The sequence below is a fragment of the Fukomys damarensis genome, unplaced genomic scaffold, assembly GCF_012274545.1.
Source record: "Fukomys damarensis isolate Sample0158 unplaced genomic scaffold, DMR_v1.0_HiC HiC_scaffold_3, whole genome shotgun sequence".
Taxonomy (NCBI): domain Eukaryota; kingdom Metazoa; phylum Chordata; class Mammalia; order Rodentia; family Bathyergidae; genus Fukomys; species Fukomys damarensis.
In genome coordinates, this window is record NW_022900915.1 from 30368085 (window position 1) to 30390843 (window position 22759).

The window sequence follows — 22759 nt, forward strand, 5'->3', positions numbered from 1 at the left end:
CTCTGAATTTTATTGTATCATGTTTTTAATTCCTTTATTGGTATACCAGATGTCTATTTTCTTAGACCTGCCTTACAGTTTTCTGTTTCTCTCTTTGTGTGTGTGTGTGTGTGTGTGTGTGTGTGTGTAATGAAATTGTGCATACTGTATCACTCAGCTGTACCCTTAGCCCATTTTTGAGAGAGGCATTCACTTGTTGAACTTGCACCCTTCTCCCTCAGCCTCTCAGGTAGTTAGGATTACAGTGTGTGACACTTTGCTTACCTGTCTTACTCTTTTTTCCCTTTCCCTTTCTCCTTTCCTCTCCCTTTTCCCCTTCTCTCCCCTTCCTTCCTTTCCTCCTCTCTCACATCCCTCTGTCTGTCTAAGACTTGTTTAGGGGTCAAACCCAAGGCTTCACACATGTTAAGCAAGTGCTCTACCTAGGAGATAGCTCAGTATTCTAGTTTTCAATGCAGCACTGTTGCATTTTCAAATGCTATGCCTTGTCAGCTATTTAAATTTTCAAATGAGTTGCTAATTTCTCAATTTAGCATGGGTAAAAGTAGAATGATATTTTATTTATTTTTTGGTACTGGGGATCGAACTTGGGTCCTTGCACTTGCAAGGCAGGTGGCAGAATCACTGAGCTAAATCCCCAGCCCAGAATGATACTTTAAAAAATAAGTATTTGAGATGATGGATATATTTGCTTGAATGTAGACATTTTAGAAACATAAAAATATTTTTTTCCATATATCCTACATATTGCTACTTTCTTTGTCCAAGCCCTAAAACAATGTTAAGATAAAAAACAATGTACTCGTTTTTTGTTTTCAAAATCAAATTTTACATGTGCTTGCTTGTGTTACTTTAGTGTTGTCACAATTGATAGAAGAGATGCAGAGCAGTGGAGCAAAGCAGTAGCTGAAGACAGGATTCAGTACAGGGTGAACACCCCTTACCTGAAATACCTTCACATTCTAGCTGAGATGTTCTAAACACAAAATGCTCAGAAAATTTCAGATTTTTGATTTAGGGATAGTCACTCTGTAAAGTAAGAATTTAAAGTTTAAGCCGGGTGTGGTGGCGCACACCTGTAATCCCAGCACTTGGGAGGCTGAGGCAGGAGAATCGCTGGGAGTTCGAGACCAGCCTAAGCTACATGGTGAGTTCCAGGTCAGTCTCAACTACATAGTGAGACCCTGTCTCAAACAAAAACAAACAAACAAAAAAAGAATTTAAAGTTTATTTGAACTTTATGTAAGAGCAAGATAATATTAACATGTGCAGTATTTTTTCTCTACATGTTGACTGGCAAGAAATTAAACAGATTAAAAACAGTAAAACGGCTGAGGTTAAATATGGATTGAGATAATATTGATGGTAGTTTTAAATTTTTTTGTAATGTATTTTAAACTTTTCTTAATATGTACTATAATTTAAAAGACATGTTTTTATTAAAAAATCATAGTGTCTACAAAACTAAAATGAAAATGATAATATTATTTTTCCAAAGGGCTAATATAATAATTCTACAGAATTTTCAAAATCAAACCTGTGACTCTAGCATAATGTGTTTTTATCTATAATGAGAATCTTAATATTAGCTGAAATGGAATTTAGTTGGTTTGATCATCTCTATTTTATTAGTGACAAAAGTTACTTATGTATGAGTAAATAAAAAAAATAACTTCATCAATTTTATATACAGTGAAGATTGGCAAATGTCTGGATCGGGATCTCCATCTCAGTCTGGTTCAGATTCAGAATCTGAAGAAGAGAGAAATAAAAGCAGTTGTGATGAAACGGAATCTGATTATGAACCAAAAAACAAAGTAAAAAGCAGAAAGCCTCAAAATAGGTAAGTATAGAATATTCTTGGCTTGATGCTAAAAATTGTTGGCTATAGAATATACTCATTCTTTTTAAATGTAGTTTCTCAGATCTTGTTTCATGTTAATGTTTTAGTAATACACTATATATCCTTCCCTAGATCTAAGTCAAAAAATGGAAAAAAGCTACTTGGACAAAAAAAGAGACAAATTGATTCATCTGAGGATGAGGATGATGAAGAAGATTATGATAACGATAAGAGAAGTTCTCGTCGCCAAGCAACTGTCAATGTTAGCTATAAGGAGGATGAAGAGATGAAGACAGATTCCGATGACCTACTGGAAGTCTGTGGAGAGGATGTTCCTCAACCCGAGGAAGAAGAATTTGAAACAATAGAAAGGTTTATGGACTGTCGTATTGGGAGAAAAGGAGGTATTTTTTTAAAAAATATTTTATTGTTTGGTTTTTAAATAGCACCAGAGTCAAAGTATCTCTTTATTTGAAATGCTAAGAGGTTGAATTTTCTTCTCATTTACCTATTTGGTATAAAAACTATACTTTGCTTATTGCCCTGAGTAGCTTCTTCCCAGCAAATACCCCCTTGACCTCATATCCATTTATTATGGATGCTTAAAAAATTTCTCTCCTGTGATTTTGAGATTTTGGCCTGCTATCCCTAAATAATTAGTTGCTATTCAAGGGCTTAAAGTTTTTGGTTTTTGAAAAAATTTTTCCTTACATAAGTAAGTTTTTTTTAATCTGGAAATAGAGTTTTTAAAAGATAACTGGAATTTAATATAATTAAAAGTTATCAACTTCCCAGTTACCAATTATTGTAAATTGATAATTTTTCACTTTTTGACCCTTTTTTTCCTCTCATTGTAAAACTAAGGGGATTAAATTAGCTAATTCTTTTTTTTTTTTTTGAAGACAGGGTCTCACTATGTAGTTGAGACTGACCTGGAACTCACTGTGTAGCCCAGGCTCATCTCGAACTCACAGTGATCCTCCTGCCTCAGCCTCCTGACTGCTGGGATTACAAGTGTATGACCCCATGCCTGGCTTAAATTAGCTAGTTCTTGAGTTCTAAAATTCTTAGTCTATTTATATATAACATAATTTCCCATACATTTCTGTACCCTAATAGTTTGTTTGCTTCAGAATGTTTATTCATACTCTTAAAATTCTTGAATTAAAAGGAAATAATCCTACATGGAGGGTCTTGTATTTTTTGTTTTTAGCTACTGGTGCTACTACAACCATCTATGCAGTTGAAGCAGATGGTGATCCAAATGCAGGGTTTGAAAAAAACAAGGAACCAGGAGAGATCCAATATTTAATTAAATGGAAAGGATGGTCCCATATCCACAACACTTGGGAGACAGAAGAAACCCTTAAACAGCAGAATGTTAGAGGGATGAAAAAATTGGATAATTACAAGAAAAAAGACCAGGAAACAAAAAGATGGTAAATATGCTATAGGCTGTATTTTTTTTTTTATTATTCAAAGATTGTTATAAAACTCTTGATAATCAGGAATACATAACCAAGAACTAAATGACAACCTAAAATAGTTATTTTTTTGGCTGTAGTATTTCATCTCCAGGTCAGACTCCTTAGGGGTAGCCATGTTAGAGCCTTTCCTTGATAACAATCACATATGAGTGTCATACATTATAAATTTGTAAAACTACATATTAGTCATGATTAATTTCTGTCCCACTTTCTTCAATGTTCAAGCTTGTCTTACAAGGTTAAGTGGCAAATGGGAGCTCCTGTCTGTGGATAGTATTTAGTGGGATAAGTTATTTAGAGGAGATTGTGAAGTCTGTTCCTGGTTAAATTTTTTCAGGTTGAAAAATGCTTCCCCAGAAGATGTGGAATATTACAATTGCCAACAAGAACTTACAGATGACCTGCATAAACAGTATCAAATAGTGGAGCGTATAATTGGTTAGTTATAAATGGTTTGGATAAAATGTGTCTTTTCAGATTTATTTGCAAATCATCTGAAAGAATCAGATTTACTACTTATAAAATATATTAGCTTGCTCTTAATAACCTACAGTATTATAAAGTACATGATGTTTCCTTGTGAAGCATTTACTAAGAATTAGTCTCTCATGATGTTCAATGTAAATAACTAAAATAAATAACATGCTTTATCTCACAGCTCATTCAAACCAGAAGTCAGCAGCTGGTTATCCCGACTATTACTGCAAGTGGCAGGGCCTTCCATACTCAGAGTGCAGCTGGGAAGATGGAGCTCTCATTTCCAAAAAGTTTCAGGCATGCATTGATGAGTATTTCAGCAGGAATCAATCCAAAACCACTCCTTTTAAAGACTGCAAAGTGAGTGTTGTTTGGCATTTTCAATGAATGAAAATGTATTTGTTCATCATAATTATAAATCTAAATAGAGGAGTTGAATCTTGTTTTCAGACAGAGTGAAGGAGAGTACTTAGTGCATAGGTCTCGTAGGAAGTGAGGTTCCTGTAATTGCTATGGTATGTTTGATCTGGTTAACTTTTACCAGTGAGTGTTATTATGTCACAGAGATGATAATATTTATGAGGAGTGGGCGGGTAAGATCAAATTTCCTTGGAAACTAGAAGTATATGCTCTGTTAAAAAGGTACTGATGATACTTTTCTCTAAAGGTAGGGAAGGACAAGAAGGTTATACTCTTTACAAAGTATCAAGGATTACTTTGCCTGATTTTTTTTTGAAATCTTCCTAGTTTCTGTAAAAGTTATTAGTGATAGTTTTAAGGTAGGTGCTACTAGAACTCCTAGCTATTACAAAATTGAATTATGTTTGTAGCATTATTATTATTATTATTTATTTTATTTTTATTTTTAATTTTTTTGGTTTTTGAGACAGGGTCTCACTATGTAGTTGATACTGACCTGGAACTCACTATGTAGCCCAGGCTGGTCTCGAACTCACAGTGATCCTCCTGCCTCAGCCTCCCGACTGCTGGGATTACAGGCATGCGCCACCACGCCCGGCTGTAGCATTATTTTTAAAATCAGATATTGCATGGAAAGCTAATCTGTTCTTATGTTTTATTTCTAGTTCAGTGCAGGAGTGATGGTTATGAATGACCTTAACATAGTTTTTGCTTATGAAACACATCAGACCCATGTATTTTGGCAGGAACTTAATTTTCTCTGTGTTTTTTTGATTAAAAGACCAAAATGTTCACTGTGCATTCTTGTTAGAGTCATGGAAAATAGTATTCTTTGTAAATCCTTAGGTATATTGAGTTGTAGAATGTCTAATATTGATGACTTGTGATGGAATTTTAAAGTTTATAGCAAAAGCTTAGGTTTTCATTTTTTAGTGTAATTTCTGTGATAAGTCTACATGTTAACACTTATTTTCACTAAAGGTATTAAAACAAAGACCAAGATTTGTAGCTCTGAAGAAGCAACCATCCTATATTGGAGGACATGAGGGTTTAGAATTAAGAGATTACCAACTCAATGGTTTAAATTGGCTTGCTCATTCTTGGTGCAAGTAAGTATATTTTGAATTATCTTAATTTGCCTACAAGTACAGGATTCAGAAAACATTTTCATAAACATAAAGGATAAGCCTCTTCAGTTTTTTATATGCAAGTGCTTGTATTTTCTACTTTGCATTAACAGTACTTATATACTAGGAAGAAAATCCAGTGGGATTTGAGTTTCATTGTTTCAGTTCTTTTTTGATACAAGGTTTTGCCGGCCTTAAATTCACCGTGTAGCCTAGGTTGGCTTCAAACAATTTGCTGCCTCAGTTTCCTGAGTGCTGACATTATAGTTGTGTCTCACCGTGCTTGGCTATGATTGATGCAGCTCTTAAATATGTTAGAATTCAACTTAAAAATTTTTTTTGGTATACCAAACCTAGCTTCTTCCTTTACTTTTCTTACAGTATTAGTGATTAAGTCTTTCACTGGATACTGTTACTTTTTTGGAGTTGGGATATGGCATTGCTTGGGATTGCACCGTGGGTCTCATCCATTTGCTAGCCAAATGTTGTACCATTCAACTGTTCAACTGCATCTTCAACCCTTTTTATATTTTATTTTGAGATAGGGCCTTGCAAAGTTGTCTAGGCTATAATCAAACTTTTGATCCTTTTGCTGAGGCGTTATTTAGTATAGTTGGGATTGTGCTTATGCAGTATCATACCCAACACCCTTTCCCATTTTTTAATTGTAGCTCATAAAAATGGTTATATAATACCTAACAGATTTGTTTTTATAACTGTTCATATGAATACATGATATGTTTAGTATATACATGATACAAAAGAAGTTACTTTGTATATTTGAACCTTTATTGTATACATGGTGCTTTGTTTTTGTTTTAACTTTGTAGAGGAAATAGTTGCATACTTGCTGATGAAATGGGCCTTGGAAAAACAATACAGACAATCTCATTTTTGAACTATTTGTTTCATGAACATCAATTATATGGACCTTTTCTATTAGTAGTACCACTCTCCACTCTCACTTCCTGGCAAAGGGAGATTCAAACATGGGCTTCTCAGATGAATGCTGTGGTTTATTTAGGTGACATTAACAGCAGAAACATGGTAAGTTGTTTCTCTTTAAGTTTAGAAATCTAGATACACTTGTCTTAGAGTATTAGTGTCTATTTTGTTTCTGTAGTCTTAATTCTAAGAGAACTCTCCACCAAAAGTATGTAATATATAGCTATAGCAAAAAAAAATTACTGTTTTAGTATGTCTGAGATTGTGTGTGTGTGTGTGTGTGTGTGTGTGTGTGTGTGTGTGTGTGTGTGTGTGTGTGTATGTTTTCTTTCTCTCAGAAAATTTGATCTATAGGAAGCACTGAGATTGTGTGTGTGTGTGTGTGTGTGTGTGTGTGTGTGTGTGTGTGTGTGTATGTATTCTTTCTCTCAGAAAATTTGAACTATAGGAAGTCCCGACTTTGTATATGTTCCAGGAAGAATGTTTGTAGGTCAGATTAATTCTTAAGTCTGGCGAAATGAGTCTTACACTTTTAACAAAAACATACTATATAAAGAAAAAAGAAACTAAACACAAAAATACAGCAAGTCCCCAAATGTACTTTACTACTGTACAGTAAACACAGCAGCATAGCTGTGACAATGTCCAGCAGACATGTGAGCTCCTTCCGCAATTTGTTCTGTGCATATCTGTGAAAGTTTGCAACTCGAATGTTTATAAGTCAGGGGCTTACTGTATACATTAAAGCAAAATAGTGTGTAAACATCCATTTCCTCATTTCCAGTCTCAACGTTTTCAGCTCATTGCCAGTTTTGTGTGTACCTCATCACATTATACTTTTCCCAATTATGACCCAGCAAACCCCAGATCTCATACTTCATCTATAAAAATTATTAAATAAATCAATTATCTTTTATTAAATGATAGCTTTCTTCAGTGAAACATGTATGCTAAATTGTTTCATTTTTTAGTAAAAGGTTTTGATATGCTGTGGTATTTATATTTTATTAGAGCGGCATTAGCATGCTAAAGAATAATTATTACATAAGCATAGATTTTTGTGTAGAGTGGTTTTTATTTTAGATGTTTAAATATAAGTTGCTTTATGTTTGTCTTAGAATTGTCCTTAAATTTCTTAATAGATAAGAACTCATGAATGGATGCATCCCCAGACCAAACGGTTAAAATTTAATATACTTCTAACAACTTATGAAATTTTATTGAAGGATAAGGTATGCATTTCCTGTAATGTTTTCTGGTTTGATTTTTCTTTACCATTTATTGATAGAATGAAAGCATCACTTAAGTCATAGCATGGGTCGGTAAACTCTAGCCTCTGAGCTGATTTTTTTTTTAAGGTGTTTAAGAAAGGCTTTTACATTTTAAAAGGTTTTAAAGCATTACATTTAAGAGGGCTGTTTTGAAAGAATATGTAACAGAACACATCCTGTTTGCAGAGTCTAAAATATTTCTCATTATTGCATCTGTTAACTTAAACTAGTTTAATATCTTATCTGTCGATTTATAAGCTTTTTAAAGAGTAAGTTGCTTAACTGGGTTAAGCTACTACTATGTGAAATATATTTATTGCTTCTGTCTCATTTAATTCGCCCATGTACTTTATACGATATTTCTTATTTCTATTTAAATTGAAAAAAAAAAGTCAAGTTTCAGATAATTTAATGAACTTGCCAGAGGTCACATAGAATCACCCTTTTGTTTTAAGTCAGAGACCTAAGTTCATGTATTAAAGATCACCCTCTCATCAAAGTCATAGAGTACACCTTGAATAAAATACTATTCCAGATTGACATTGATACCTTTATTGCACTTAGACTAAAAAATTTTCCATTAAAAAATGTCTGAATTGTTAGTGTTTTTTTTCTGTCCTTGGCAATGTCTAACTAATAAAAACCGAGTCAATACGTCATTTTTAATGGTTTAATTAGTCCTAGAAGGAACTTTATTTTGTATGTTGAATTCTTTGATTTGAAAATTTTAATAAAACCTGAAGTACTTTTTGTTCAGAAATTAAACAAAGGTTTTGTAAAATTTAATTTGTCTCATTTCAATAACTATGTTCCTTTATTCCTTCTAAGGCTTTCCTTGGGGGTCTGAATTGGGCATTCATAGGTGTTGATGAAGCACATCGATTAAAAAATGATGATTCCCTTCTGTACAAAACTTTAATAGATTTTAAATCTAATCACCGCCTCCTTATCACTGGAACCCCTTTACAAAACTCCCTCAAAGAGCTCTGGTCGTTGCTCCATTTCATTATGCCGGAAAAGTAAGAAAATTTTGCATTACATGTTTTTAATTATAGTTTTGTGTGCAGATTTTTTTTTTTTTAAATACTGGTATCGAACTCAGGACTTTGCGCTTGCAAGGCAGGCAAAAGTGTGTGCAGATTTTTAATAGAAGCAAAATTAGGTAGTAAGGTCAGTAAGTTTCCTAAGGCTTTAGAGCACAGAATAATGAGAACAGGGAAGACAGTGGGGATATTTGGGATTTATATTTCAATTTTTAAAGTTTTGTATGTAAGTTTTAAGTTATGTGTAATAAATTACAATAATTGATTTTGCACTTGTTCAGAATACTTTCTTTATTTCTTTTTCTCCCCCCCCCCCGGTACTGGGGATCGAACTCAGAACCTTGTGCTTGCCAGGCAGGCACAGTACCACTGAGCTACATCCGCAGCCTTCAGAATACCTTCTTTGGAAAGTCAAAGCTGTATTTTGTATTTGATAGTAGCACTAACAACAAGGTGCAAGTAACCCAATTGTATAAATGAGAAAATCTAGACTTGAAAGTTAAATGACTTAGCAAAGGTCATTCTTTTTTCTTAAAGAGCCATAAGTTTGTATATTTTTGAGAAATAATAGTGATAATTAATTTTTTATTTGAAAGTACTTCATTTAACTTACAATTGTACTTATATGTTTTACCGTTATATCTATATCTATAGATATAGATATATGTATATATCTATCTGAGAAGTGGCTGGCAAACGTTTTTTCTTAAACTCTACACATTGTCTTTTCATTCTAGTTAATGATTCCTGTGCGCTAGTTAAAGTTTTTAATTTCATGTATTACCATTTATTGTTTCTGTTATTTCTTGTTTATATTCATGCATATAAAATATATATTAAAATGGACTAGGCCGGGTGTGGTGGCGCACGCCTGTAATCCCAGCACTCGGGAGGCTGAGGCAGGAGGATCGCTGGGAGTTCGAGACCAGCCTGGGCTACATAGTGAGTTCCAGGTCAGTCTCAACTACATACATAGTGAGACCCTGTCTCAAAAAACACCCCTCAAAAAAATGGACTTTATAGGCGACAGATTTTTGTACTTGATTTAAAGTTTAGCAACTCCCCCCAATCCCATACTCTGTTTTGTATGCCTACCCTGAAAAGTGTCATACACATTTTGGCTTTTTTCAAACGATTTTTCCATTATCTCAAATTTTAAAGGTTTTCTTCCTGGGAAGATTTTGAAGAAGAACATGGCAAAGGGAGAGAATACGGTTATGCAAGCCTCCACAAGGAGCTCGAGCCATTTTTGCTACGCCGAGTTAAGAAAGATGTCGAAAAATCTCTTCCTGCCAAGGTTGAACAGATTTTAAGAATGGAAATGAGTGCTTTACAGAAACAGTATTACAAGTAAGTTGTAATATTGTACATAGAATACATATTCTAGACATTTAATTCTGAATAGTCTCCATATCCTACCCTCATTCTGGTATCCGCACCTTCACCTTAAATCGAGCAGTAAGTTGTGAAGTTTGAGAATACATTTATTCTGCGGCATAGTTGGGCAGAGAGATTTAATGGCATGTCCGCGATTATGAGGTGACAGGACTAAATAATCTTCTTATACATCATTAATCTCTTTCCTAGATCTCATACCTTATAGTTTTAAGTATTCTGGTTTTTCTGATTTCCATGGTAGCAAGATATTATGTAACTATAATTGACAGAAATAAAAGAGACTTAGGCCTCTTTCCATTAACAAATGATATTATGTGTAATTTTATGTCAGGATCTGTATAGTAAGACTTTTGAAAGAATCAAAAGGGACAGTATGTCCTAACATCTACTTAAATATTTAATTGCATAAAATGAGATGCCTTGCTACATATATTTGAAGTTTTAGGATCACTTAAATTTTATAGTAAAAATCTTTTAAGTGCCATGCATTTAAATATATAGTTACTGCATAATTTTTTTATGTTTTTATTATGAAACATTTCAAATACATGCAGACATAGGGTTATATTATAAAACTAATGTACCCATCACTCAGCTCAATTTTTAACTTATAGCCACTCTTGCTGTATCTCCAGCCATCTCCATTTCTTCCATTTATTCTTTTTTTTTGGTACTAAGGCTCAAACTTGGGTCCTTGTGCTTGCAAGGCAGGCAGCAGAATCACTGAGCTACATCCCCGGCCCTCTTACATTTATTCTTGAGGCAAAGGAGAGATAAGTTTTTCATCCAAAAATATCATTCCATTATCTCTAAAGATTTTTAAATATCCCATTTTAAAATGCTAACAATAATTTCATGATATTGTGTTTAATATTCATGTTCAGATTTTCTATATAGTTCCAAGCTTTCTGTAAAAGTTTGCTTGAATCAGGATTGAAATAAGATCTATGACAATTGATTTTACCCTTTTTTCTGTAGATTCCTCTTTTTCTTAAAATTTATTTAATGAGGAAAGTAACTATGTGATGGAATTTTTCCATAATCTATATTTTGCATAGTACATATTTGTGGAAGAATTTTAACACATCCCCTGTATTTTCTATACATTGGTAGATAGAGCGGGTGCTTGTTTAGATTCACATTTTAATTTATGGCCATAATATGTTCTATAATACAAAATGATGGTGCAGTGTTTTAATTTTGGTGTGGAGTTGTTTTAAGAAGAGCATTGCTGAAATAGAAGAACCAGTCCCCTATTGTTCCATCAGTGCTTGTTGTTTGTGTGTCATGGACCTTAGGATTTAGACTCTTCCAGATATTTTTTTAGAAATTAAGGTAAAAAAATACTGCAGTAAGTTTCTATAAAAGACTTTAAAACATCACCTGTAGAGAAAGAAGAAAAATTTTACAGAGGGAAAAATAATCTAGCCTTATTATGTACCCCTTAATGGTGTTGAGCATTGTCCATGGGTCACACTTTGCTCTTTAGATTCAGGCAGATGCTGAATAACTTGGTGGTAGAGCAAGGTAGTATGAGACTACCTCAGATATTTGTGGATTGTAAATTCCCTTTGAAGACTTTGTAAGAAAGAAAGAAGTGAAAGGTAATGGAACAGAAATTAGCTCCTGGTAAGAGGAAACTTTATGCATAGCTTGGAGTATGCAGTAAAGTAGCACCAAGTTTTCTGTAAAATTGTATAACTGTAATTTAGAAAACAGTGTAGTTAAAATCAAGTGTCTTTGTGACACTTTTTAGGTCTCTGAAAAAGGTTGAATTTCAGTAGTTGTCTAATGAAGTGAGATTTGTAAAAAAGGTAGATGATACAGTTGACCATCTTTTTATCAAATTCAGAGGGTAATTAACATACTACTTGCTTTGTTACATAAAACCTTTTCCTATGTATATACTTAGTGCTTCTGATAAGAAGTACTCCCGTGAGAATTGTGAATAAGGTTCAGTCCATTATGTATCTATTTGTGAATTCCATGATGCTGCAGTTTTGCTTGGGTGCTAGATTTCTTCCTTATGGATTCAGAATTTATTTTGATAATTTTCCTGCTAAATGGAAATTTCACAATTTTGTTTCTTTTTTAAAGGTGGATTTTAACTAGGAATTATAAAGCCCTCAGCAAAGGTTCCAAGGGCAGTACCTCAGGCTTTTTGAACATTATGATGGAGCTAAAGAAATGTTGTAACCATTGCTACCTCATTAAACCACCAGATAATAATGAATTCTATAATAAACAGGAGGCCTTACAAGTAAGTTTTAAATATTACTACTTTGTTGTACAAAAAATTCATTTAATTATTTTTGTAAAGCAAAATTCTTGAAATGTTTATTTCTATTTTAACTGAAAGCATGGAGCTTTACTGTATTTGGCTAATTCATTTAAATAATGGTCTTGGTTATGGCTTTAATCTTTATAAAATAAAAAAACTTTGAATTTTAGTTTTTTATTTTTATCAATTTTCTAGGAATCTATATCAGTGAGATATAGCAATTTCTAAGGTGTGATCAAAATATATAGTAAATGCTTAAAAAATTATTGCAGTGAAAGACACATTCCTATCAGTGCCCTTACTCAGAGCATACTTTTGTGTCTTTAATGAGGTATGATAAAAAAATGCGGTGAATGCTGCTGCATGCCGTCCAGTGGAAGGGTAGCCTTGTGAAAACAGTGCGCCCCAGTGGGCCTCGTCCACCTTATTCACTGAATCTGGCACTGTACAATTTCTAGCTCCGCCCTGAAGGCAAAAGAACCGTGGAAGGTAAACATTTTGAATGGATTCAGGACATTGAGGCAGCCATAGGAGCACAACTAAAGACAAAATACAAAGAGTACTTCCGGAACTATTTGAGAAAAAGTGGCAAGAATGATGGGATTGGTGTGTTTGAAGTGAGAGGAAGTATTTTGAAAAGGATTCATGGCATTGTGTCTTTTGCTGTAATACATTTTTAAACATTCACCATATTTTTCTGTCATCCCTTATATTCAGCAAAAATCCATTAGTATACTAGTAATTGTCAAAAAATTTTTCACTAATAGTGATTTTGCTGTTTGTGAATTGACAAATGGTATTCTTAAAAAAGGACATCTTGACCTCAAAGTTTGTCATCCCCATTACGTATGGAAGACAAATCAGAAAGGTGAGGGCACATCTTAATCTAGTCACAAGAGTATTCACAGTGGTTAGGATCAGTAACTAATATATAATATACCTGCTTATTTTTAAACCTTTGTTTACTTAATTGCTGCTGCTTATGTGTGGAGTTTTGTTTTTTTGTTTTTGGCTAAGATTTTTGGGAGTAATAGGGTAACAACTAGCAGATAGAATGAAATAGTACTTTTTATTCCTCCTAAAAATAAAAGAACCTAAATGCTAAATGGTAAAAATAGTAAAGACTTATGTAATATAGCAAACTTCTGAAGGTCATAGAAAATTTTCAAAACATTGTTTTTTAGCATTAAAGTCTCAATTGAAAGTAATTAACATAATTGAAGTTTTAAATGGAGAACTTGTATCATTTATATCTTTTGACATATTATAACAGTTTTAATTTATTGTTTCCTAGCACTTAATTCGTAGTAGTGGGAAATTAATTCTCCTTGACAAGCTGTTAATTCGACTAAGAGAAAGAGGCAACAGAGTTCTCATTTTTTCTCAAATGGTGCGGATGTTAGATATACTTGCGGAATATTTGAAATATCGTCAATTCCCCTTTCAGGTAATTCTTTCATTGTCTTTGATTTAATTCCTGATCTTATTTTACAGAATTAGCTTTGAAATTATTTTGTAGTTACATGCAAATTTTATATTTTTCCTTTAAAGAAATATAGCTCCTTTAAATAATTGTATTTACCATTATTTTTATTCTTTATTTTAAATTTAGGAACAGTGTAATTGTTCTTTTCATTTTCTCCTCTAGGCTTGCTTTAGATTTTTTTTTATTCATTAATTTTATTGGTACATTTTAGGTATACAATATGATGACATTCATCATTTGAAATTTGTACCTTTACATGTTGTATCTTGGTTCTTATTTTTCCCCCCATTTCCCTCCACCCTCCCTATTTACAGTTTGCATTTCTTCCTTTCCCTTTTTTCCCCTCCCCCCTCATTTCCCCTTCCTCTTTGTACCTTTTCTTCCTATTTCACATTATCTGTTACACATTTTGTAGATTTTTTAAAAAAACTGCATTAAGGCAGATGCAAAAGATGATTGAAAAGATGTAAAGGGAGAGCCTTATGTATTTGAGTTAGTCTTTATTCACCCAGAAAGTCTTATGAAATGGCAGTAAAGTGATGGTGAGGGAGTACAAACTATCCAGGACACAGAGAAGAGCAAAGATAATGGAATCTGACTGGTAGATGTGTGGTAATCATTTTAGATTGGAGAAAGCAAAATAGTAATCAACCAGTATGAAAATTTTAGAAGTAACTAAACTAATCTGTTTTGTAGAGAGCTGCAGAGATTCAAAGGATTCTTAACTGGGTAATCAGAAGTCTGGATATAGGCGGAACTAAAAAAAAAAAAAATCAAAAGGATTGGTTGAAGTCTTTTTTAAAAAGGACCAGTTTTTACCTCCATTCTCACCTGAAACTCCATGAAAATGACAGCCTAGGTTTCTATTTGTTTTCAGGAATAAACCGAAAATGACAAACCAGACAACCAACCAACCCAAAACATATGCTCTTCCAGAGTTTTTGCTTTTACCAACATAAATATTACATTTTATATGGTAACTTTCTGGCTTTTAGTTGTTGGTTTACAAAAATACCATTGAATTTTGGTTGTTAATCTTGTAATTTTGCTGAAACTTTGACAGTTTTTTTCATTCTTTCAATGATTAACTTTATGATTAATTTTAATAATTTGGGCAAAATTCCTTCACGTTTTCCACTTAATAGACAGATAATTGTTATCTATGATAATAATTTACATTCTTTCCAATCCTTACAGCTTTTCTTTCAAGATCTTTTTTTTCTTACTACACTTGCTATTAATATTTAGTCCTATGTTGAATAGCAATACAAGGAATGATTATAATGGCTCGCCATTGATTATAATATCTGTAATAATTTCTGTATGTATTTTTTTAGGTTTAAAGAAATTCTTTTTTATAACTTGTCTACTGAGAATTTGTATCAGAAATGGTTACTAGGGCTGGGATTTAACTCAGAGGCACCATGCCTGTCTCTCAAGTGCCAAGGTCCCGAGTTCAATCCCTGATACCAAAAAAAAAAAAAAAAAATTGGACTGTAACCTACTAATAGATCTGGAAATCAGTTTAATGAGTTGCACCTTTTAGAAGGTGAACTAGATTATCAAGTATGAGAGTATATCATGTCATTAAACTTCTTTCGGTGGTTTGTAAGCAGCTTATTTTTGGTGACGTCTCATTCCAAGCAGAATGCCTAGGCTTTTGCTGCCATAACTTCTCAACATCTCAGCAGAGTGCATACTGTCTTTTTTACTTCATTTCATAAATTATTTTAATAGCTTTTGTTTAAGCATTTGATTCTTATACATGTGGTATTTTTGTGTGTTTTATTCTAGAGATTAGATGGATCAATAAAGGGGGAGCTGAGGAAACAAGCTCTAGATCATTTTAATGCTGAGGGATCAGAGGTATGAATGGTTTTAATATTGTAAATTTATTTTCAGTCATTATGTTGTTATTTTGCTTAGGCATCATATTTGTAACGTTTTTAAAAAGTCTTTACTATGGTTTTTAGCAAATGGAAATTTTGTTTCTTGTTTTTTTGTGATGCCAGGAATCGAAACTAGGGCCTTACATGCTAGACAAGCACTTTACATTCAGCTACATGCCCATCCCACAAAAGATGCTTTAAATCATACTCAAACTCTAAAGAAATTTTACTCTTCCTTACCAGTATTTTTCATCATGATACAGTTAATTTTCTTCAAAATAAATTAGCATACTTGCATTTAAATTCTTTTTTCATCATCAGAAGTTAATACTGTATTCAGTTTGGTGTTTGTTATCACTAGTGTATTGTGTTTTAGAAGATTGTCTTGCTAAAGGTTTTTGTATTAATTTTTAATGGTTCTTTTAGTTTTCTTCAGTACTTTATAAGTTTAGAAAATCAGATATAAAATTTTTAATTGGACTATTCAGTCATAGCTTAGGAAAATTTAAAACCTTACGTATTTACAATTCCTTACAGGATTTCTGCTTTCTGCTTTCTACAAGAGCTGGAGGTTTAGGCATTAATTTAGCCTCTGCTGACACTGTTGTTATTTTTGATTCTGATTGGAATCCACAAAATGATCTTCAAGCACAGGCAAGAGCCCATCGAATTGGACAAAAGAAACAGGTATTTTTAATTTTTGTTACTTTGTTTAGAGTCTTCAAAAAAGATTTTTATGATTAATGTTTAGTCGGTCAAGATCACTGAATAATTGTTGGAACATAGTCATATTGCTATTATTAGAGTACTGAGGAACTCGGTTTAATGACAGAATTGAGATTACTGTACCTAATATGATTTATTGATTCTATTTTGATTGATTATGCATTAAGTTCATAACTAGCATTCATTTTTCATTTCATGAAAAATCTTTAATGTCTCTGTTTACATATTTTAACTATTGAAAGCGTTTGAGGGGCACAGTGCTACCTTTCTGTTACCCTTTATTTTGTCCATGTGCTTACAGGATCCTGTATGCATAAGACCCAGTCCCAATTTAAATATGTGTTCAATTGTCTACCAGTTCTGTAGCAAAATACACCTACATGGTGGTATTGTTTTCTATTATTTTCTGTGGAACCTCTTTCTGACCTAGAGAAAGAGGAACTATTTACTGTGCATCAGAATTCTTTCCAGTTTTTGAAAGCTTCATTTATAGCTAGGGCTTTATTAACTTGGGAGCAGTTCGTAAGATTTTGTATTATATGCAGTGATGGCACATTGTAATGGAACTGATGCCAGATTTCAGAAGTTTGCTTTTTTTTTCTCAGCTAAATCAATTTAAAAATAACTGTAATTACTTTAAAAACAAATAAAAATAGGCAAATAAAAATCTCCTAAGGAGAATATAAGAAGGAAAGATACATATTCTCAAATTAGTCTCTTAAATTGTAGAAATTTCACTGTATACTGTTTTTTTGTTTTGTTTTGTTTTGTTTTGTTTTTTTGTTTTTTTGGGTTTTTTTTTTTTTAACTGGTAATGGCATTTGAACCCAGGATCTTCATGCTGAGCTGCATCCTCAAAATTTTTTTGAATCCAGTTCTCATTAAGTTGTCCAGGCTGGGCTTGAACTGTCATTCTCCTGCCTCAGCCTCCCAGAGTTCTGGGATTATAAGTGTTCATCACCGCACCTGGCTAGTAGCCATTAATTTTCATTTTGCTTTTAAAACTTCATTTTACTTTTGAAGTGAAAACTTCATGTGGGATGAACCAGTTGTACTCAAGTTTGGGCACTTCAGGTTGGCAAGACAAATAGTTTTCACTGCTATTTGCTTCTTCATGCCTATTTTTACAGGTGAATATATATCGTCTAGTTACAAAGGGATCAGTTGAAGAAGATATTCTTGAAAGGGCCAAAAAGAAAATGGTTTTAGATCATCTTGTGATTCAGAGAATGGACACAACTGGGAAGACAGTATTGCACACAGGTTCTGCTCCGTCAAGGTAGTTACTTCGTAATTTAAAAATACTAATTTACAGTCACCCTAACCTTACTTTTTGAAGTGTTATATTACCTAGTTTCACTTCAGTAGTCACAGGGGAAGCCTGTTAACCTTTTTATGCTTCAAGTTCATTTTAAAATAAATGTATGAAAACTTTGCTCATTTAACTTCTTCATATGACTGTTCTAAAGGTGACTGTCAGTATAATAAAATGATATGTAAATGTTAACAGTTAATATTAAGCATTTTTATTTTTCCTGGTTTTAGTTCTACTCCTTTCAATAAAGAAGAATTATCAGCTATTTTAAAGTTTGGTGCTGAGGAGCTTTTTAAGGAACCTGAAGGAGAAGAACAAGAGCCCCAGGTTAAAAAAAATTACCTTATAATGTGTTATATTTTGATAGGATAGGAGAGAAGTATTCAAGTGTATTTAAAATAAAGATTTACTTCTAATTATAGGAAATGGATATAGATGAAATCTTGAAGAGGGCAGAAACTCATGAAAATGAACCAGGCCCTTTAACTGTAGGAGATGAATTGCTTTCCCAGTTCAAGGTAGGTTTCCTTTTCTTTTTAATTATAAAAGTGAGAGTGATTGAATAGGTGTTTTGTTACTTTGTTTAAAGCATAATGAGCAAGATAATTTTTATCTTAAAATACTGTGTAAAAACTTCAGACAAACCAGTATTTCAGTGAGAAGTCATTTATGAACAAATACATTTAGTTGGTGGAGAGGGCTGTTGTTACCTAATTAGCACCTAGACTAGTGCTCAGCAAGTAGCCGCTCCTCACGTATTTTGATAAACAAGTTCATATGATCTCTTAGATTTACACGAGTGAAGACTATTAGTTGGTTTTTATTGTTTCAGGTTTTTTATATAGATTAAGAATTGTTATATCTGGGCTGGGGATTTAGCTCAGTGGCAGTGCACCTGCCTAACAAGCTCAAGGTCCTGAGTTCCATCTGCAGTACTGCAAAAAAAAAAAAAAAGGAATTATTATGTTTCAGAATACTGAAGTAAATCAGTCAAATGAATGTTACTATTTATTAGTACTTCTAAATATCCTGGGTTTTTGAGTGCTGCAGAGAGTTGAGAGTCCTAAATGAACTCTTATCTGACTTCTTAGAGAAAATCAAATGTCTTTTTTTGTGTGTGTGTGTGTACCGGGGATCGAACTCAGGTCCTTGCGCTTGCAAGGCAGGTGGTGGAACCACTGAGCTAAATCCCGGGCCCTCAAGTGCCTTTATTTATTTGTTTGTTTATTTATTTATTTAAGGTACCGGGGATCGAACTCAGGTGGTGGAACCACTGAGCCACATCCCCGGCCCCTCAATGCCATTTTTTTAAAGAAACAAGTTCCTCTGTATCTTAGTCATCTTCTGTGAGCTGAAGTTGTTGAGCATCAATTAAATTCATGGCATTTGTTCAGTCAGCAAATATTTATAGAACATCTACAGTGTGTGTCCCACACTAGGGATACAGGAATTAATAAAAACTGATTATAATAATTGTAATGAATCACTGTGCTGTGTGGAGAATACATTTTAGTGGGACAGTACTGAATCAGATGTTAGAAGACTGTCAGTAATCCTGGTGAGAACTAAAGGTGTATGGACCTAGCATTCACTCTGAGCATTGTCTGAGTTAACTCTTTTTTTTTTTTTTTCCTATAATGAAACTATCGGTATTAATTTGACTAATTGGTAATTTGAAAAAAATTCTGATAACTAGAATAAATGTGGGTTATTTTTATAACTAAGTAGATACACAATTGTCTTTAAGGTTGTCATGTTTAATAAGGGGAGAGAATAAAAACATTTAGCCTCATTCCTTATGTAGGATAATGTATGTTTTCTTGTCTTCATTCAATTTATCTGTAAGTTTTAATATACTTGTATTGACAGCCATCTTTAGTGAGTGCTTACTATATACCAGACCTGTACTCAGTACTTTTAATGTTATATTTTATCATCATAAGTCATTTTACTGTTTCTATCCATTTGCTTTAGAACTAAAAAGGAAACCAGGTCTTAAGAAATCTAAGTCATATATGTAAAGTCTTAGAGAATTCTTTGTCATCATCAGTAGCTTTTATTCTCTGCTCTGCTTAGTTTCGTGTGTTCCAGTAATGGAAATTGAATGTAGGGGCTTCACACTGAATTACGTTCTTAGCCTTTTCCTTTGTTCTGTGTGAGAGGTCTGTTCTAAGTCCCCTATAGTCTTCTTGCCTCAGCTTCCCAGAGAACAGGGATTATAGTTATGTACCATTATGCCTGACTACACACTTTTTTATGATAAAAATATTGTTCCACAGCGCTTGGTAGTTCATGGACTCGTGTGGGAGTTCCTGTAGATTATCATGCTAATACTATGCCAATAGTATACATTTTTTAGATATTACTTTGTTAGCTGCCTCTAGTTCTGGTATACTACAAATTTTGTTGGCAAGCAGGGTGAAAAGAATTACTTCTGAAAGCAAGGTTTTTAGAAATCAATTGATTTGATTACTTTGTCTTAAAGAAATAAATTTAGAGCCGGGCGTGGTGGCACACGCCTGTAATCCCAGCACTTAGGAAGCTGAGGCAGGAGGATCGCTGTTAGTTCAAGACCAGCCTGGACTACATAGTGAGTTCCAGGTCAGTTTCAACTACATAGTGAGACCCAAAAAAACCCAAACAAAACAAAAGAAATAAATTTAGATAGGTTAGTTGTCATATTTGGTTTGGTCCATGATGATAGTTATATCCATTATCTTGAGATATTTCCAGGTTCTTTTGAGACAGAGATGTAATGTAGCACAAGCTGCCTTTGCACACCTGGCCTCAAGCAGTCCTGCTTCAGCCTTCCAAATAGCTGGGACTATAGGCATGTGCCAGTGTTCCTGGCTGGTGTGGGGGGTTATTGTCATTCTGGCATGCCACCTCTTTTCCCTTAGAAAAATAAAAACATAATTTAAAGACACATTCTGTAATTTCTAAGGATACATTTTTGTATATCTATTCTGCAATTTTTCAGGTTGCTAACTTTTCAAATATGGATGAGGATGACATTGAATTGGAACCTGAAAGAAATTCAAAGAATTGGGAAGAAATCATTCCAGAAGATCAGAGGAGACGATTGGAAGAGGAAGAAAGGCAGAAGGAACTTGAGGAAATTTATATGCTGCCAAGAATGAGAAACTGTGCAAAACAGGTAACTTTGTTATTTAAAAATCAGTTCTGTAATACAGGAATTTATTCTTGGCATCATTTGCTTGTTATTATGAGAGATATTTGCTCATAGATTTTGTTTTGTTTTGATGTCTTCAATAAGATAATGTTTGCTTTATAAAATGAGTTGAAAGTGCATTCTTGTTTTGGGGGAATAGTTTGTGTAGAGCTGCAAATAATTTCTTTAGTAAGTGTTGGGACCATTTGTCATTTATCACGTGGACCTATAGTTTTCTTTGTTGGAAGATTTTTAACTTAAATTCTTTTATGCATTAAAAACTAGAATATTTCTTCTTGAGTGAGTGATAGTTTCTTTTGAGGAATGTGTTTTCTCATGTTGAATTGATGGTTATAATTTATATATATTTTTATCTTTTAGTGATGCCCTTCATTTTTAACTTTGGTAATTTTTTCTTGATCTTTCCAGATAGAGATAAATCAAATATATTCATTTTGTCATATACCTACCTATTTGTTTCATTGTCTTTTGTTTTTAATTTCATGTATTTCTGCTTTTTATCATTCTTTTTGCTTTTTTTTTAAATTTATAATTTTAAAGTTTCTCAGGGTGTAAACTGTAGTCTTTGGCTACAAATTTTCATTTAAGCACTGCTTTTTCTGAAATTTCCAAATTATAAATCTGTGGTTATTTTCCATTTCCTTCATTTCAAAACCCATTATAATTTCCTGTGTGACTATTTCAATGACCCATAGGTTTCTTAAAAATGTTTTTTAATTGTTAAATATTGGAAGGGTTTTCCAAGTATCTTTGAATGACTTCAGGTTCAACTTTGCAATGGTCAGAAAACATCCTTTGTATGATTTAAATTTCAAAAAATATTTTGCTTATTTTAGGACTCAAATGAACAAAATAACAAATTTTAAAATAATGCTGTCATTTATTGGATCCTTCAGCAAAAGAAGAAAACCCTAATACTTGATTTCTTTTTGCATTATCTTTTATAGTTTAATTAAAAGATTGCCATGATTACTGAGTTTTTTGTGTGCCTCACTAAATTTTGAGCCAGATGAAAGTGAGAAACTTACCTCATGCTGGCCCTTGCCTTGGTGCCACTCCCTCAAGGAGAGAGTTTTATGGTTTTTCTTTTTCTGTGACCATAGTAGGTCTTCTCCATGCTCTCAGTTTAGTGAGTGAGAAAGGGTCTGGAAAGGCTTTGTTTCTGTCTCAGAAAAACTGCCACATTTATCCACGCCTGAGTCCTGCAGGAACCTATTTTCCAGTCTCCCACCATTCCCATTTTCTCTCACAAGCACCTCATGGAGATTTGTGAGAAGTGCCCGAGAAGAAGTAAAAGTTTTCCCTGTGTCTTCGGCTCCCAGGTGTCCTCTGCTCTCAGGTGCCCTTTACCTTTAGCTTTTAGAAGATTGTAGCTGACTTCCCTTACCTGCTTATTACTTGATTTCTATCACCTGTGCTCTTCACAAAGGAATCACTGTTCAAATCTTACTTCTCCTTGTAAACATTTTTTTTAGATGACTAGAGTGTTGTATGATTTAACTCTGGTGTATTTTTAAAAAGTTACAACTTTGTAGATTAGGTTGTTAGATTAAGCAGTGTACAGAACAGGCAGAAGTAGGACCAAATATGCTTTTGGCTTGAAAGAATGATATATATAAACATAGTCACGCACAGTGGTATCTTAGATCGTGAACTTAATCCTTTCCATGATTCTGGTCATAGAATTTGTTCCACAGTTCTGGTTGTAACAAAAGTGCAAGCATATGCATGCTATAATAAGCAAAAGTAATAAGCTGCACAATACTTGCAATTTGGTTGCAGTTAGAATCATGGAAAGAATTAAGTTTGTGAACCAAGGTATCACTGTCTTATGTTATTTCTTGTGTTTATTTCTCCA

The 22759-nt window shown here is 33.3% G+C and overlaps 1 protein-coding gene across 3 annotated transcripts in view; it reads left to right on the forward strand.

The window, feature by feature from the left end:
- Positions 1-22759, forward strand: part of Chd1 (chromodomain helicase DNA binding protein 1) — a 76774-nt gene that overhangs the window by 33646 nt on the left and 20369 nt on the right. For all 3 annotated transcript variants that reach the window (XM_010603351.3, XM_010603349.2, XM_010603350.2), the window contains exons 6-23: positions 1694-1843; positions 1976-2247; positions 3057-3282; positions 3668-3768; positions 3989-4167; positions 5209-5336; positions 6185-6401; positions 7442-7531; positions 8399-8589; positions 9775-9963; positions 12109-12271; positions 13587-13739; positions 15573-15644; positions 16205-16354; positions 17524-17672; positions 17939-18035; positions 18131-18226; positions 20689-20865. In XM_010603351.3, coding sequence (XP_010601653.1) covers positions 1694-1843; positions 1976-2247; positions 3057-3282; positions 3668-3768; positions 3989-4167; positions 5209-5336; positions 6185-6401; positions 7442-7531; positions 8399-8589; positions 9775-9963; positions 12109-12271; positions 13587-13739; positions 15573-15644; positions 16205-16354; positions 17524-17672; positions 17939-18035; positions 18131-18226; positions 20689-20865 — 2800 coding nt within the window. The remainder of the gene's footprint in view (positions 1-1693; positions 1844-1975; positions 2248-3056; positions 3283-3667; positions 3769-3988; positions 4168-5208; positions 5337-6184; positions 6402-7441; positions 7532-8398; positions 8590-9774; positions 9964-12108; positions 12272-13586; positions 13740-15572; positions 15645-16204; positions 16355-17523; positions 17673-17938; positions 18036-18130; positions 18227-20688; positions 20866-22759) is intronic.